Genomic DNA, 19,155 nt, shown 5'->3' on the forward strand with positions numbered 1-19,155 from the left:
CTGCCATCCCACTCAAGGCCATTTGACTCAACAGCACAAGGGTGGGCCAAGTCAGCATAATTCTTCTGCGTGGTCCAAGAGGTAAAGCAAGGAATGGAGGGGTTTGTCACTGATGAGTAGAAAGTAGTAAAACTCCCCAGAGTCCTGGGCATTTGAAAGCAGCTCTGAATCCAGGCACAGCAGGGATTCAGGCATAGCCAGAGGAGGGCTCATGAAGGAGTTTGAGGTAACAGGATCAATCTGCCCACTGAAGACAGCGGAGGTCCCCTTCTGATGGGAGACCTGACAAGCTTGGTGGTGGTAGAAGAGAGGGGAGTCAGTGTTTGGATCTCTTTGGAAAGTATTCAGTGATTACCAGGTCTCAAGGGAAGTAGTGGGGGGGGGGGGGTTCTTTACCCGCTTCACCCCCAGAGGCCCCAGAGAGTGAAGCGCTGAAGAGCTGTGTGTTCAGGTTGCCAGAGAGTCACAAACAAGAGGAGGATGAGGGATAAAGGTGTGTGGCACTGTGTCTCGAGGCCGGGCTGTCACTGGCTGGTGGTGGAAAAACCATTTCTTTTCACTGCCTTCAGTTCTCCATCTAATCTAAATGGGAATTAAATGCTAGTGAAAAGTATACAATTAGATAAGGTATGTAACAGTGTTTTATAAATGTAAAACTCTATATAATTCTTCGATGTACCATTATGAATATTAATGTCAACTAATCCAATAATCAATAAAGGAAGTGAAGGCACCTAGAGTAGGGGGGTTACCTGAACACCAATAGTTTGCATTTGAATAGGGCTTCGCAATAGAGCTGGGGTTTTGTTCCCACATATTTGATTTTTTCAAATGAGGTAACATCCACATAAAACACGTAACACGGTGCCTGGCCCATAATAAGTGCTCAGTTAGAGTTTACTCTTTTCTTTAGTCCTCACAACCACCCCCTGAGATAGATGTTGTTAATTCTCTTTTTAGATGAAAAGGTAGAGACTCAGAATGATGAATTCCCTTGTTCAAGAGCAGGAAGTGAAGTGGGCAGGACTTGAACCCAGGCCTTTGGGCTCTAAGTACAATATTCCTTCCTTTCTAATCTACCTGTAAGGACCCATCCAATTTTCAGAGTCTATGAAATTCTCAAATCCACTTCCTTTGTATAATCTGCACTTCACACCAAGATGAAAGTTTTTAAAGAATTGTACACATGAGGTGTATGTGATTTTTTTTTTAAATTACAATATGTTAAAAGTTGCCTTTAATTTTTTTCCTTTTGTAGAAAAGGCTCTGAACCCACTTAATACCACATCGTGATTGGTGATTGTCACTGGCACAATTTCATATGACTCTTCTGCAATACTAAATATTTTTGCAATACTAAAAGATATCCAATCTAATAATGTAAGATACTCGGGGGACCAATTAATATTTCAAAGTAACTCTTACTCTTGGTGTAAATGTTTTTGTTGGAAAAACTCTGCCTGTTTGGATGAAAATGCTTTTGCATTATTGTAGATAATGATTCACATGGATGGATGGATGGATGGATGGGTGGATGGATGGATACCTTATTCTGGTTTCCTGTACAGCAGAGTGGTATAGTAGAAAGAGATGTGAACTGGCTTTCAAGATATTTGAGTACTAGCCCTGATTCTGCCACCAATTATTAGATGACCTGAGCCGTTTTCATATCATCTTTCTCAGCCTTCATTTCCTCATCTGAAATTGAGAAGTAAATGATTATTAAGGTCACTTTTAGCTCAAAGCATCCATGATCTAACTGCACCATGAGTCTGAGTTCTGAAGAACAAAGATATAATAGATGTGACACATTGGCTGCAAATCTCATGTTCTGAAAGAGGAAACCCAATAAGTGCCGAGATTCCTGGCAGGTCTGGCCCAGGTTCCTCACATGTTTATTAGTGAGAATAATTTCCAGCCTCCTTAAAAGACTTTATGACAGGCTCAAGAAGTGAAGAAAGATGGTTCTGAGAAAAGTGAAGAAAAGCCAATGGGAAGAGCTCACACCACTCCAACCAAAAGCTGCATGGAAACCCTAGGAGACTGATGTTGAGCTGTTTGAAAACAAGCATTTATGGGACAAATTGTCCAGAAAGATAGAAATCAGAAACATGTTCGCTGCCCTCACTGATTTCAGATTATGGCCTCATGTGACTGCGGCCAGGAGGCAGACTGGAGAGATGGTGAGGGCCCCTCAAACCCAGCATCAGGAGCCTCCTGCTGGAGCCAGAGGAATGGACCACATGTGGCATAGAGGAGAAAGTCACATAGTCTGGCATTTAAATCTGGATTTGCCATTTGCTAGTAGTGTTTTCTTGAACAAGCCACTCAATCTCTCTAAGCTTCATCTGTAGAACTGGGCATATGAACATGTCATGTATTCTTTCATGAAATGGCCAGGCAGGTGTGGCTGCAAGGGGAGACAGAGGCTCAAGCAAAGTTTATTTTACTCACAGGTCCCAGAGACAGGAGGCACGCAGGCCACACAGGGCCACATGGGGGAAGCACCAGGGCATCAGGAAGCAGAAGACAGGAGTGAGGGGAACAGTTAGGCCATGGCCTTTCTTGGGGTTTCTGTGAGAAAGACAAGGCAGGGCAATTTAGGACTAGCTGGTTTGAATAATTTTGGTGGACTTTGGGTTTTAGAGGTGGTGTCTAGTTGCATGGTACCTGGCCCTGGGATGGTTAAGGTAGAGGAATATTACCTGTTGGGGCCAGAGAGAGGAGGTATGGCTCTAGATTGGATAGTGAAGGATGCTCCCCTCTGGGTCCTTTGCATCTCTAAGAATTGGCTAGCTTCAGGAGGAGCTGTCTCTCCCCAGCCAGAGAGGTTTCTTAAGAAGTCAAAACATTGTAATACACAGAAAGTAATTATATATACAGGCATACTTCAGAGATCATGTGGGTCTGGGTCCAGACCACCACAATAAAGTGAGTATTGCAATAAAGCAAGTCACACGAATTGTTTGGTTTCCCAGTGTATATAAAAGTTATGTTTACACTATCCTGTAGTCTATTAAGTGTGCAATAACATTATATCTAAAAAAACAATGTACATACCTTAATTTAAAAATACTTCATTGCTAAAAAATGCTAACCATCATCTGAGCCCTCGGAGAGTTGTAATCTTTTTGCTGGGGTATGGGAGATTGAAATATATGAAGAATTACCAAAAAGTGGCACAGAGACACAAAATGAGCAAACGCTGTTGGGAAAATGGCGCCAATAGACTTGCTCGATGCAGGGTTGCCACAAACCTTGAATGTGTGAAAGACACAGTATCTGCAAAGTGCAATAAAGCATAGTGTGGTAAAACAAGGCATGCCTGTACGTATACACACACGTGCAATACAGAACACATCTCATCTGTGAAAATGAACATAGGAATGATGATCTCAAAGGATCACAGGAGGTAAAATACATGACACCCAGCCCACTCTCTGGTACTGAGTGGACAGTCATTAACATTAGTTTTCTCTCTTCTTCTGTTCAGTTAAGTGGGTGGACCATGGGATTAGTCATCCCCCATACCTCCGTCTAGCTGTGTGGCCTCGGGTAAGAGGGACCTTCTGTCTAGGACTCTGTTTTCATATCTGTGAAATAGGGAGGGGCATCCACATTGTCACCAAGGTAACTTTAAGGCCTGATGTTGCCACTTTCTTGTCTGATTTCTGCTGAGACCAGAAGTGCACCTTTGTGGGATGGAAGGACAGGGACAAGAGGTCCCACTGCGGGGCATGGAAAAGGCAGCCTTGGAGGTTGCAACCATGATGCCAGGTTGAAAAAGGGATTGTCCACACCTTTGAGCACAAAGCCCAGCTCTGACAGCCTGCACTGGGCCATCTCTTTAGAGCCCACACAGTTAATCTCCCCAGTAACCAACCATGGGCTCAGCCTCGGTGAGGCAGGGAGCAGGAACAGGGCATATGAGGTGGTGAAGCACAAAAGTATCTGTTGCACCACACATGTTTAATTTTCACACTGATGTAAGTATCTTGCCTGTAGATCAAAAACCCTAAGTTTCCCCACAACATCTAACTCTGAGGACTGCTATCAAAAATTAAAGATTGGGGTGGGTATCCGATATTCTACACATGGTCAAGTGTCCAGCATAGTACCCAGCAATCAATAAGTGCTGAATATGAAAGTTTCCTCTACTGTGAATTATTCACGACCCAATGACACTGTCTCATGTCAATAACATTCAAACACTTATTTGTATTCTTTTTTTAATGTGAATGGTCCATTTGCTAGCCCAGTGATGACATTAGATGCTAGAGAGGAGTTTCTGCTCTAGGATGGCTGGGTACCACATGTATAGAAGGACCGTACATTAAGTGAAATCCAGCAAGTTAGGTTTTAGGTTTTTTTCATTTTCTTTTGTGTTGTTGTTGTTTTACTTTCCTTTTCAAATAGAATGAAATCTACTGTAGATAAGATCAACTCTGGGCTCTAAAAGAGCAGTACTTACACCCCCCACCCCCTCTTCTTGATGGGCTGCTTCATTACAGGTCAGGGGTTTTATTAGATTGTATAACAGTGGGAACTCCAGCTTAAATGCCAAAGAAAGGTGCCTGGGCAAATCGCTGAGCGTGTACCATGGGGCAAGTCATTTTGCTCTAAATGGGACTCTCCTTTCCATGTGTGGTTTGAGAACAGGGTCTAAATTTGTCAGGAGAGGTTTTTACTTCCTTATAACTATATTCCATTAATAAGTCTTTGTGGGCCACTTTCTAGAAATAACTGCAAGAAAGGACCAACAAGCCCCATTAAAGTATAGGGAAGATTCCCCACTAGGTTTCTAAGTGAAAAGTTTCGAAATGAAAGGTTTCGAAATGAAAGGTTTCTAAATGAAACTGTAACATCCCAAGAGTGCATCACCTACAGGCATCAATGATTTGAAGAGGTGTTTGGTCCTCTGACCTCCAGGCAGCCTGGCCCCATGTGACTCAGACTGGCTGCATTCTAGACTCTTCTGAGTCTGCCAGGTTAGTACCACCTAAGGATGTGGCTAAGGCTTGGAAATCAGCACCCAGCTTTACTGTCCACTGCAGCTTCTTCCCAGTTAATCTCTAGTAAAGGCCCTCACTTATTATGGGTTAAACTGTGTACCCCTCAAAATTCATACGTTGAAGTCCTGACCCCTAATACCTCAGAATGTGACTGTATTTGGACATAGGGCTTTTAAAGAGGTGATTAAAGTCAGATGAGGTCACCATGTTGGGCCCTAAATCAGTATGATTAGTGTCCTTATAAGAAAAGGAGTTTAGGACACAGACATGCCCAGAAGGGAAATTTGCGAAGACATGGGATGTACACAGCCATCTGCAAGCCAAGGAGAAGGGCCTCAGGAGAAATCAAACCTGCCAGCACCTTGATCTTGGGCTTCCAGCCTCCAAAGCCGTGAGACAGTTAATTTCTGTTGGTTAAACCGCACAGTCTGTGGTATTTTGCTATGGCAACATGAGCAAACTAATATACCGCTTATTTGTCTTTTAAAAAATACATTTAAAAAAGAAGGAAACAAATAAAGACAGAAAAAAGAAAAGGAAAGAAACAGTAATAATGAGAAGCATATCCATGTGTAGAATTGTTTTTAGACCTGCCTCTCCCTGGATGACCCACAGAAGCTTGACGGGGTGATTACAGGTACCGCTTAGAATAACAACAAGCAGTCAGTGTTTTTTGTTGTGCTTTGTTTTTCATGTTTTGTTTTCCCTGCATCATGCTGTGAAGCCAAGAGGAGTCTGATGGACCTGGAGTTGGCATCAGAACACCCAGCTCCCAATTCTAGTTTTGCCCCTTCTTAGCTCTAAGACCTTTGAAATTTACTTAATTTCTCCAAGCTTTAGCTCCCCTCACTTTAAAATGCAGATAATAAATAATATGTACTTCACAGGTCATTCTGAGCATTAAATGGTGCAGATATATGGAACGTCTGAGGTGGAGGTAAGAATTTGACAAGGATGATCTCTTTGAGAGTCTGATTGTAAATGCAAAACACATTTGTTCCTTTTATATGTAATCCTCTTGCCTTCAGCTGAGATTTCACATCAATTAAGATAATTTTGAGTTTTGATTTTGTCACCTACAATATTACTCTCACCAGCTTTGCATCGGCTGTTGGTCATAAACAGCATTTTGATTCAAAATGGCTTAAATCCTTAAATATAAGTGATGACACCACAAAAGTCCTAAAAGAGGGCGTAGGCAAAATATTTTCTGACATACATAGTACCAATGTTAAGTCAGTCTCCCAAGACAAGAGAAATAAAAGCAAAAATAAACAAATGGGACCTAATCAAACTTATAAGCTTTTTCACAGCAAAGGAAACCATAAACAAAATGAAAAAACCTACAGAATGGGACAAAATATTTGCAAATGATGCAACCAACAAGGTTTTACTTTCCAAAATATACAAACAGCTCATACAACTCAATAACAACAAAAAAAAAAACTCAATCAAAAAATGTGCAGAAGACCTAAATAGATATTTCTCCAAAGAAGACACACAGGTGGCCAATAGGCACATGAAAAGATGCACAACATTACTAATTATTAGAGAAATGCAAATCAAAACTACAATGAGGTAGCACCTCACACTGGTTAGAATGGCCATCACTGAAAAGTCTAAAAATAACAAATGTTGGAGACGGTGTGGAGAAAAGGGAACCCTCCTACAGTGTTGGTGGGAATGTAAATTGGTGCAGCCTGTATGGAGAACAGTATGGAGGTTCCTCAGAAAACTAAAAATAAAGTTGTCGTATGATCCAGCAAGCCAACCCCGGGCACACATCCAGACAAAACTCTAACTTGAAAAGATACACGCACCCAATGTTCATAGCAGCACTATTTACAATAGCCAAGACATGGAAGCAACCTAAATGTCCATCAACAGATGAATGAATAAAGATGTGATGTAGATATACAATGGAATACTACCCAGCCATAAAAAGAATGAAATAATGCCATTTGCAGCAACATGGATGGACCTTGCGATTATCATACTAAGTAAAGTAAGAGAGACAGAGAAAGACAAATACCATATGATATGACTTATATATGGAATCTAAAATATGACACAAATGAACATATTTACAAAACAGAAACAGATTCACAGACATAGAAAACAAACTATGGTTACCAAAGGGGAAAGGGGGTAGGGGAAGGATAAATTAGGAGTTTGGAATTAGCAGATACAAACTATCATATATAAAATACATTAAACAACAAGGTCCTACTGTATAGCACAGGGAACTATATTCAATATCCTGTAATAAACCATAATGGAAAAGGATATGAAAAAGAAAAGAAAAAAAATATATATATCTGAATCACTTTGCTGTACACCAGAAACTAACACAACATTGTAAATGCACTATACTTCAATTAAAAAAAAGTGGACCCCTCCCCCCCAAAATAGCATTTTGATTCCTCCAGGCTGACATGATGTCATTCAACGGTACTAAAGCCTTCCTAACTCTTCAACCTCCAATTCCAAGAGGCCACTGAGTCCTGACAATGTTACTTCTCTCATGTCTTGTGTGTCCCTCTTCTCCATCCTAACGAGCCTGCTGCAAGGCCCTCCTCTGTCACCAGGACCACAGCCTCCTACCCCGTTTCCAAACCTCCTCCAGGCCTTGTTCTTTCCAATTCATCCTCCGCACCGCTGACAGGGACATCTGACAAAAGCCATCCCCCCCACCCCCACCCCCCGCGCCAGATTACTGAAGAATGTCCACTTGTTGCGCTCATCGTATCCAGCTTCTTCAGATAATCTTAGTATCGGGTTTGGGTTTTCTTTTCCCAAAGAACATTTGGAAACACATTAGAGCAGAAGAGTTTTAAAACAGGTTCCTTTAGTGTGTGGTTTCTCCCTAAGTAAATGATAAATTTCTTGATAGGAAAGCTTGTATTTTAGACTTTTCTGTATGTACTGCTGCTCAAACCCGTGTAGTGAGTTGGTAGCTCACATACATGTATTGAATGACAATGCACGAATGAATAAATAAATATCCTCAATTCAGATGTATTTGTGATGTTTTAGGACAACAGGGAATCAGGATGTGAGTGGGGATCTGCAAAAAGGGAGGTGGGAAGAGAGCTGGCCTCTTTATGCTGAGGGAGGAAGGGATGCTTCTTGTCTTAGCCTGGAATTTCTTTGGAAATCAGAGCCAGAGACATGGGCTTGGTAATTTATTGTGAGAAGTGATCCCAGGAAGCAGGAGTTGGGGACCGGGGGGATCAGAAAGAAGGGAAAACAATTACAAGAATGTATTCTTGAGCTGGTCTCTGCTGTGGCAACTGGGTCTCAGTCCTTCCAGCACCTTCCAAGGGGTTAAGTAGTAAAAGCTGCAGAGTTGTCTGTCTGTGGAGAGTGTTTATCGACCAGCTCCTGCCTGCATAGGTCAGGGTTTCCCTGAGGGTCAAAGCCGTGCATGGATGAGGTCCAGGTGGTTCCCAGGATTCTGAGAAGTCACAGAAGCTCTGGGGGCAGAGAGCAAGAGATCAGAGGTGCGGATGAAGTGCGGTGTTGCCGGGTTACACCCACCCGAAGTTGGTCATTGTAGCTCTGGCTGGAGTAAAACGTGGGCTGAGAGAGAGCAAGGCTGGGCCCAAGGGCTACCCCACATCCTCCACTGGTCAAAACTCTTCTTCTTCTTCTTCTTCTTTTTTTTTTTTTGGTGCACCTCGTGGCAAACGGGATCTTAGTTCCCTGACCAGGGATCGAACCTGTGCCCCCTGCAGTAGAGGCATGGAATCTTAACCACTGGACCACCAGGGAAGTCCGCCAATCTCTTCTAAGAAGAGATGTGGGCATTTCTGTGCCTCCTACCACTCTCCATCTTCAATCATTCACTTTTTCATCTGACAGCTATTTATTGACCAGCTACCAGGGTTCAAGATACTGCACTAGCCACTGGATTAGTCTAAACAGCAAGTCCGTAATTCCACTTGTGAATTCACAAAGAATTGGTGTCTTTCCTACTAGACGTATGCACCCCATCAAAATGCTGGGTTTCCTGACATCGCTGATAATAATTTCAGATACTGTAGCCTCTGAAATGGGAATCCTGAGGATAAGTTCTTCAAGAGGAGCCTTTTAAGTTATAGTTTGTCTTGGATCCCATTTCCACAGTAATGAACAGTGAATTAACAGCGACCCCATCTGCTTGGACCACCAAAGGGAATGCTTATGCCAGGAGCGCAGAATATCCAGCCACATCTCTGGGGAAAGTAATCAACATATCGGTGGGGTTGTTCTTCCTCTGAGATTGTACCAGGCCATCCTAATATGGATATACATGGCTGTCCACTGGCCACCAGTCAGCCTGCGCTCCTTGCATCCTCCAGCTCACAGTCGGTGCTCATCAACATGCCAGAGGCAGGGTTTACGTGTAAAGGATGGGCATCTGGGTTACAGCCAACCCACCGTTCCAGGTGGCAGGCGGTCTGCATCCTTCATGCCTGTTTGTTGGATCCTGCCTGTAAGACCTAGAATTAGCCACTTGTACTGGCTTACTTGGGGAGTCCTCTGATCTCAGAACTGACAAAGGCCACTGTACACAGGTATTCAGGAGAGCACACCTATGTGGGCAAAGCTTGTGGCCCTGGGAGCCACTGGTTGATAAGACTTCAGATGGACAGGGCATCAAAAGCTCAGGCCACCTGTGCAAAGATGAAGAGCCTTCTGTCTCCCTTCTCAAAGGGCCTCCTGTTACTCCGAGCTGGAAGCTCCCAGCTCCCTCCTGTGTGAGTGCAGGGGCTCGTGGGGCCACAGACAAAGGAGAAGATAATCTCTGGCCTGGACATCCTACTGAGCTAGGAATGAGGGCATGTGGTACTTAAAAATGTATAAGTAGGGGACTTCCCTGGTGGCACAGTTGTTAAGAATCCACCTGTCAGTGCAGGGGACACGGGTTTGATCTCTGGTCCAGGAAAATCCCGTATGCCGTGGAGCAACCAAGTCCAAGAGCCACAACTACTGAGCCTGCACACCGCAACTACTGAAGCCCACACACCTAGAGCCCGCACACCATGATGAAGAGTAGCCCCTGCTCGCCACAGCTAGGGAAAGCCTGCATACAGCAATGAAGACCTAACTCAGCCAAATAAAATGAATAAATAAAAAATTTTTAAAAATATATATATAAGTAAAAGGACTCACCCCAAATTTACCAATCTGTTGCTCTCCTCTTTGGGTCCTTATGAATGTCCCCTAATACCTCCCCTCCCCCATCCACTTCATTTCCCCTGCCTCAGCCCTTCACTTACAAAACATACATTCAAAGATAAAATTATCCAATATTTCAGGAGAGTGACCAAAGAGCAGTAAGCCCCGAGCACGGGGCCCGTCTTCATGTGGGGCCATGTGTCACTGCACTGGTCACACAGCATGAGGCTGGCCCTGGTTTCCTCCTACTTCTTGGAAACAGGGGAGCCCTAGTGAAAATGTGCATCACTTTAAGTGCTAAAGGTCTACTGATAACCTCTTTGATATGTAATTCTGAATGAACATTATACTTTACTCTTAAATGAATTTTCTATTAAAGTCACATGTATCCAGATCTCAGGAAATCCAGCCCAGTGTTGCAGACCTCCTGAAAGAAAGCCTGTGTCTTTTTCTTGGTGCTTAAATTGAGGTGCTTACTTTGTAGTTTCATTTCAGCCCCATCCTTTCCCAACTCTGCCCTTAATGTGATGCTCTATGAATTTTGATACCTGCATTCCTTCCATCAGCCTAAATGAAGACAAGGCAGGACTGCTGCATAGGGCAGTGAAAGAGCCAGGCAGGTCCACCTCCTACTCACAGGTGGCCTTTAGTTACTTACTTCATTGCTCAAGTTTCGATTTTTCATCTATGAAATGGTGATACCATCTGCCCGTAGGCTTGGGAGGACCACAGGAGAATTGTACAGCCCTTGGCAGTGTTCTAGCATCTACCTCCCCACAGGCCGCCTCCATCAAACTTGGATACTATTTCTTCGTGCCCCCCACCCCTAAACCTCTAACAAGTCCCTCCTGCTTCTTGGGCCAGTGCAGGGCCTCTGCTCAGGTGACCTGGAAAGAAAGGGGGAGAGACACCTTCCGAAGTTTTGTGTAAGAGGGGAAGGAGGGGCCAGCAGGACCTTCACAGACAGCCTGAGCTTCCTTTCATGCTGCCACCTTCTCAAGCTTCTTCATCTGAACATGGGCAGAATTCCTGCTTCACCAGTGTGCCAGGAAGAGGAAATGAAGCCACTTCTAGCAAGAGACTAGAACTCAGTTTGGCATAGAGTAGATGCTTAAAAATATCATCTCCTGCCTTGCTTCCCCATGTAGACTTTGGAGTTCAGTGTAAGACTGACCATCCCTGCAGCAGGTGTGGAGGATGGAAGCCTGGATTAAGTGACAGATGACCCCATCCCATCCTTATTTTATGCTTCTGGTATCTCTTGCCTTCCCTGAGCCTCTTTTCTCACCTTTCGATGAGATTAGGAATACTTGCCATGCCTGCCTGCCAAGATTAAGAAAGATAATGGATGTGAAATTTTATACAAAGATAAAGGGTTATTAACACCAATGCCCAAGGTTTAGGTCACCAAACCTCAAACAGAACACTTAGCTTTTCTTCCTCCCAACTCATGCATACCTCCCTAGCCTCTCTGGCACTGTGGGTGTGCCTGATGTGTCTGGGGAAGACGGCCTCTCTGATCAGTCACACCTGGAGCACCTTGACTCAACCTGCACGTGATCAGTTTTTAATGAACATAGAAGGCAATTATGGAAGAGGGAGGCAGCTTGGGGCCAGGGTGTGGGTGGCAAGGCTGCAGGAGATGTGTCTATGTGAACCTCCTAGCCCAGGGCATGGCCTGAGACAGACGTTAATAGATTAATCTTATATTATTACAAAGTGTACAGTAACACTTTCATTAGTATTCAGCAATTAATACTGTATCAGAATTCAAATTCGAATCCATGATTCTTGCCAAGCAGCCTGACTCCCACCTGGATTTATGATGGGGAACTCACTGCCTTTAAAGCTTATTCTATAGTTGTGTGTCTCTGTTAAAAAGTTTGTTCTGTGCCTTCCACCCTTTCATCAGTATTGCAAAGGGTGCTCTGACCCAAACTGCCCTAGCCCAAAGTCACTCCCCTCCGTCTACCAGCTGTGTGACCTTGTGAGTTAACCTCTGTGTGCCTCAGTTTCCTTGTGTGGAATATGAGGATCGTAACGACACTTAACTCATAGGCTTGTTATGGAACGAAGTGTATTAATACGGGAAGCACTTAGAACCGTGCCTGGCACATAGTAAGGACTCAGGAAATGCCAGTTATTATTGTTATTCTATGATTTATTTTCCCCTTTGTGAAAGTATGAAAGTTGGAGAATAGTTAAAGCACATTAAAATATACATATACAGCAGACAGAGAGATAAATGAACTGTTTACATAAACATGAATTAAGAGAGTCGCACTCAAGGAAGAATTGTTCCCTGTTAAGGATGGTAAACATCTGGAAGGAATTAAATGGGGGATGAGAGGGGGTGGGGGTAGTGTGAGCTGAGAACACACTGTGACTGTTGCAAGGAGATAATTCACTTCTTGGGTAGGTAAGTGATCCCCAAAGGGGGAGGCTGCTCTGGACTTCTACAGCATGGCTGGATGCCCGAAGAGTACTTACCCCTGCAAATAATTTTGTTCTGATTAGCCTGGGTACCTGAAATGCCTATAACATTCCTTTGAGCTAATGAATTGCCTTGAAAAAGCCATTTCTTAAATGCAAATATACTAACATAAAATAACAAGGTACCATTTTGTATCTGTGAAATTAACAATATGAACATTGTAATACTCAGTACACTGAGGTTTCACTGAAACCAGCACATTTAAGAAGCTGTAATGTACATATAAATAGGTATTACTTTGAGGGATGTGATTTGGCTGGAATTTTTTAATCTTTTTTTTTTTTCTTTTTGTGATTTGGTTGGAATGTTTAAGAGTCATAAAAATGACTATAACCTTGGCTCTACTAATCCAACTTCTGGGAATTTATTGATAGGAAAAGTTTCAAAAGAAGGAGGGACCTTTCTGCATTTATCTTCCACGATTGAGAATGAGTAGATCACAAGGCATCTCCCTGATGGACTCTTAGGCAGCTATCAAAAGTATAATTATAAACAATAGATGGGAAGATGTTTGTGAGATAATCATTCACAATTTAAAAAACCCAGAAATTGAATTGTAAAGATTGGGTATGCACATGGATGGAACTAGAAAAAGAGAATGGAAAGAAAACCGGTGTGCTATGTTGGAGGTTATGAGATGGTGGAAGAATTTTTTCTTTTATTTCAATTTATGTTAAAATTGGTTGTGCAATGAACAATAATCAAAGACCCAAATGAACTCTCTGGGAAGGGGTAGCTGATTGTCAGCCTTCACCATATGGGCAAGTTTCAGTCCAGTTTTCTGGACAGAGAGAAGGGGTCTTAGAGTTGGTAGATTCTGCAAGGAGGGGGCTGATGGGCAAGGCCAGGGGCCTCCAAGGGCACAGGGCACCAGTAGGGCAGGGGGACCACTTGAAGAGGGAAGGAGGGGATGGTGGGAGCTGGCAGAGAGTGGGTTTAAGGGAAATTGCCTCCTTTAAGGCGCTGCCTCTGGCAGGCCTGAGCCAATGGAATTTTTTGTTTTTTGTGTTTTTTTACATTGTGAGCTAATTGGAAGTTTATTATTTTTTTTTCATTTAAAAAAAATTTATAGACGTATAGTATTATGTTTAACTTCTGCTGTATAGTCAAGTGACTCATTTATACAAATATATTCTTTTCCATTATGGTCTATCAGGATATTGAATATATCCTGTGCTATACGATAGGACTTTGTTGTTTAGCCATCCTACGTATAATAGTTTGCATTTGCTGATCCCAAGTCCCCAGTCCTTCCCTCCCCAACACCCCCTACCTCTTGGCAACCACAAGTCTGTTCTCTGTATCTGTAAGTCTGTTTTTGTTTCATAGGTATGTTCTTTTGTGTCATATTTTAGAGTCCACAAATAAATGATATCATATGGTATTTGTCTTTCTCTATCTGACACTTCACTTAGTACAATAATCTCTAGGTCCATCCATATTGTTGCAAATGGCATCATTTCTCAGCTAATGGAGTCTTAAATCAGCCCTGTGACTTAAATCAAGTAATTGCACTGTTCCTCTTAGTCATTCACAATCCCAATTTAAAAACCAGAATTAACAAAACTCACAGTGTTTTATTACTTCTGAGAAGCTGGGGTATCTCTTTGAACTTTGGAGCATCAAGAGCAGAGACTGATACTAAACTATTGAGCTTTCTGTTTTCCAACTGCCCTGTCTCTCATACTTGTCAACCAATCTGGGTCGAATATTGGACAAACACATGATCAAATCCTGGCCTGTGAGGATTTCTTAGGTAGACAATTCCTATGGTTACTTGGGTTGTAATTGGGTTATGGATTCATTTCCCAGAACCTTTACTATTTATTTATTTATTTATTGGCTGCATTGGGTCTTCATTGCTGCGTGGAGGCTTTCTCTAGTTGCGGTGAGCAGAGGCTACTCTTTATTGGAGTGCGCGGGCTTATCAGTAAGGTGGCTTCTCTTGTTATGGAGCATGGGCTCCAGGCATGCAGGATTCAGTAGTTGTGGTGCACAGGCTTAGTTATTCCACGGCATGTGGGATCTTCCCGGACCAGGGATCGAACCCTGCACTGGCAGATGGATTCTTAACCACTGCACCACCAGGGAAGTCATGAAGGACAACGAGTGCCTCCACTGCTCCACTACTCTGGAAAGTTAGCTAAAAAGTTGTCAATAAAAGCAAAGGTTCTGGGGACTTCCCTGGTGGAGCACAGCCAAAAACAAACAAATAAACAAAAACCAAAAAAGCAAAAAAAACCCCGCAAACCAAACAACAACAACAATTCTCCCTCACTCAGCACTTTAATCACATGCCCAGCCTCTGCATATACCACATCTCTCCAGCTTCAGTTAGTCCTAACTGTTGGCATTCTGTTCACACTTGCAAGTTGCCTCCCTGTAGTTTCTATCCATTGTTCCTGCCCTCTGAGGTCACATAAAGTGAGTGAATTTTTTCTTTTTCCCACAAGACTGCTCTTCAGAATCTCAACAGTTATCACATCCTTGGTACATCATAATGTTTCTGGTTTAAATCTGCAGTTCCTTCATCTGCTGTCTCATGACTTGCTTCTAAGCCTCCATATAGCCTGGCTAACCTCATATACTCAGTGTGTCAACATCCCCTTACAGGGTGGGGCTTGATCTAAATTTGGTTTTTCCATGGTGTATAAAGACTGGGCAGAGTATGGTAGAAGGATCATCAACTTCATTCTGGGCATAAGACTCTCTAATATGGCCCAAAGTGGGTTTTTCAGACTATCATCATAGAATTTGGGTCTATGCAGTCAATTCACAGTTAAAGAGACTGCGGCCAGGAGAGTATTTGTGATCTGCCTAATGGCAAGCAAGCCCTCTGGGTTGGAATCCTGGCTCCTTAGTCAGGACTTAGTCACTGTGCTCCCTGGGGCAACTTGAACAGCTCTAGCGCTGAAAGGAGATAAATAAGGGTACCTCTCTCCTAAAGTGGAGAGGATGACACACAATACTGTAGGGTGAGCCACGTGGAACTGCTGATGTCCAATCGTTTCCAAAATACAAAAAAGACAATTTCTATGGACCAACCTCATCCATAGATGAATCCAGTGGTTCTCAAACTCATCCGCATCTTAGAATTATCTCGGGGTCCTTTTAAAATTCCACAACCGGGGTCACCTCCCAAACCCATCCAATCACAATTTCTGCAGGTGGGATGCCTGGCCAGGTGATTCTCACGGGCAGACACGTTTGGGAACCACTGGCCGAGCACAGCACCGGGGATGTGCTGAGAGGCTCAGCCGTGGCCACCTCTGCTTTCCCTTCATCTGGCGTTTATCGAGCACCTCCTGCCCTGCCGGGTTCTGGCCGGGTCTGCCTCTGGGGGTCCCAGGGGCCTCCGCAGCCGCCTCATCTCTCCCCTCCCCCTCCTCCTCCGCAGTGTCCAGGCCCCGGAGCTCCCCGGACGACCTGAAGGCGCTGACTCGGAACGTGAACCGGCTGAACGAGAGCCTCCGGGACTTGCAGCTGCGGCTGCTGCAGGCTCCGCTGCAGGCCGAGCTGAGCGAGCAGGTGTGGAAGGCGCAGGACGCGCTGCAGAACCAGTCGGACTCGCTGCTGGCGCTGGCGGGCGCGGTGCAGCGGCTGGAGGGCACGCTGTGGGGGCTGCAGGCGCAGGCGGCGCAGAGCGAGCAGGCGGTGGCCCTGCTGCGCGACCGCACGGCCCAGCAGAGCGACGCGGCGCAGCTGGAGCTCTACCAGCTGCAGGTGGACAGCAACCGCAGCCAGCTGCTGCTGCGGCGCCACGCCGGCCTGCTGGACGGGCTGGCGCGCCGGGTGGGCGCCCTGGGCGACGAGCTGGCCGACGTGGGCGGCGCCCTGCTTGGCCTCAACCTCAGCCTGTCCTACGACGTGGCCCTGCAGGGCACGCGGCTGCGGGACCTGCAGGTGCTGGTGAGCAACGCCAGCGAGGACGCGCGCCGCATGCGCCTCGTGCACCGGAGCCTGGAGCTGCAGCTCAAGCAGGAGCTGGCCGTGCTCAACGGCGTCACCGAGGACCTGCGCCTCAAGGACTGGGAGCACTCCATCGCGCTGCGCAACATCTCCCTGGCCAAAGGTACCCGAGACCGCCCGGGCCCCCCGGGGTCTGCTTGGGCCCCTCCTGCTCAGGCCTTCTTCCCGCACCTGCCTCCCCAAGGTCCGGGAGTCCCCCTCCCTCCCCGAGCCCTCTCCGCCTTCATTAAGTCTTGCCCTCCGGGGTCCTGGACTGTTCTGCCCAAATGGACTAGGCTCATTTCCAGGCCCGCACGGGATAAACCTCCTCCCTGCTGCCCCATCCCACCCGCCAGACAGGGCACTCAGTGGCCGCACCCCTGGGTATGAGAATGGCCAAGGCGGCTCCTGGGGGTCTGGGTGGTCAGAGCTTGGATGTGCCAGACAGGGGCTCCAGGAGTTTGGGGCTGGGGAGGAAAGCAGGAGCTCAGGTTTGGGACAGGGAGTCGCTCCCCCAGTGTCCTGATCCTTCCGTGGTGTTCTGTGATGTTGGGCTGTACCCTGCAGGCCTACCTACGAGCCCTGTGCTTGCCCAGCTTTAAAACTGGAGAAAGAGCCTGGAGTCAGCAACAGAGACACCAGTGGTTTAATGGTGGGGGAGCTTGCGGGTCTGAAGCAAGGTCCGGGGGCAACCCCCACCCCCACCCCGTGTGTGGCAGACAGTGGGCAGGACATGGCAGCAATCTTCGCTCTGTGAGGAAGGGGAGATTACCAGTTACATAGGGAATTGGTATCTGGTGGGGTCATTAGTTACCAGGGAAACGGCAGAGGGGCACGCCCCTCACCACCCCTTCGATAAGAATAGTCACTAGCTGGGGTGGAGGCAAGTCCATAGGAAGGTCAGTCATGTGATTAGGCTGTAGGTGAAGCAGGCACGGGTCGGGCAGGGGATGTACAGAGAGCAAGAGATCAGACGTCTTGGGTGGCCTGGCCATACTCATGGTGGAGCTGCAAAAAGGTGGAGAATTCCAAATTTGAACCTGACCTTGCAGGCTGTTGCAAAGCTATATTCATCCAGGTAGAAGAACAATGTGTTAGCTTCATTTATTGCTCTTAAATATAATGGCAAAAATGAGCGGGCCTCCATTTGAACTCTCACTCGGGGTCCACAAGCATCAGCACCTTTACAGCCAACCTCCCTTTCCTGCACCCCTGACTGACCACGTCCCTGCTCCCCTCTCCCCCATTCCTTCCCACTGCTGTCTGCCCTGCATGTCACTGTCAGAGGCACAGTTCATGAAGTGTACTTTTCCTGCATGACCGCCTGCTTAGAACCCACCATGGCTCCCCCAGGTCTGTGGGTTCACCAAAAACTCCTTAGGCTGACAGTGGACAATGATAATACCATTTTGAACACCAGCTATGCCAAGTACTGTGCCAAGTATATCTTATAGGATGTCTTTTAAAAACAGCCATGAATGTACTGAGATTCAGGAAGCTGCTCGTAGTTGCAGGCTAGGAGGCGATGGAGCCAGGATTTGAACCCCAGCTTTTCTGATCCCAGAGCTGATGTGCTTTCCATTGCATTCCTGGCCCCCGCCTATCTTTCCTGCCTCCTCCTCCATCTGGTCCCGTGTACCAGGTGTCAGTCTACAGGGGCCAGTTGAGCAATGTCAATGTGAAAGTGACTTTGGTGTTAGGGGAGTAGTAGGGACTATGGCAGGTCCGGCCCATTTTGGCCTGGCATTAATGAGGTCTTCCCTTTTTTTCCAGAAAAACCAGAAACATGGAATGTTCTAGAAATGTTTAATTGTTTAACTCTGTGGGCCAAATAGACCACATCTGTGGGTCATATATGGTCCATAGACAGCCAGCTTGCACCCCCTGCCCTGTGTGAAGCATCCAGTGCAGTGGGACACATCTTGTCCCTGCCCCAGAGACACAGCCCACCTTTCCCACTGCTTCAGCTTTACTCCAGCCATTCCTTCCACTGCAGAGCCTCCTTCTTCCTCCTCAAGAGCCAAATCCCACGGATCCTTCCCATCTCACTCAAACCTACCTCCTCCAGGAACCCACTGGCCTCTCTAGCTTACTGAAGTCTCCCTCCTCTGAGATTCTGTATTTACCGGAGCAGAAAGTAGCCGTGATGGAGACTTCTATTTGCATAGATCCAGTGTATAATAACAGAACATTATTTTGTTTTCAAGTGGGTCCCCATCACAAGCTGTGAGCTTGGTTGAAGGCAGGTTTCACTCTGGAGAGAGGGTAGGATTCCTGCAGAAAAGCAGCTGAGGCTCCAAGTGGAAATACCTGGCTCACTCCAGGCCACACAATTAGAAATGATCCAATCCAGGGCTTTTGTTTTTAACAGCTTTAATAAGGTGTAATGTACATGGCATCAGATTCATCCATTTAAGTGTGCAATTCAATGATTAGCCCAGGACTTTCAACCTAACACCAGTGCTGAAAATGTCACAGCCAGTCCACGCTCATCTGTCCACCCCTGTGTCCCCCAGCACCTAACAGTGCGATACATGT

At 45.7% G+C, this 19,155-nt stretch overlaps 1 protein-coding gene across 3 annotated transcripts in view; it reads left to right on the forward strand.

Moving 5' to 3' along the window:
* The window catches only part of SCARA5 (scavenger receptor class A member 5), a 117,472-nt gene that overhangs the window by 49,947 nt on the left and 48,370 nt on the right, over positions 1-19,155 (forward strand). For all 3 annotated transcript variants that reach the window (XM_057725248.1, XM_057725251.1, XM_057725249.1), the window contains exon 4: positions 16,067-16,741. In XM_057725248.1, the coding sequence (XP_057581231.1) occupies positions 16,067-16,741 (675 nt within the window). The remainder of the gene's footprint in view (positions 1-16,066; positions 16,742-19,155) is intronic.

Source organism: Hippopotamus amphibius, chromosome 2, assembly GCF_030028045.1.
Source record: "Hippopotamus amphibius kiboko isolate mHipAmp2 chromosome 2, mHipAmp2.hap2, whole genome shotgun sequence".
Classification (NCBI taxonomy): Eukaryota; Metazoa; Chordata; class Mammalia; order Artiodactyla; family Hippopotamidae; genus Hippopotamus; species Hippopotamus amphibius.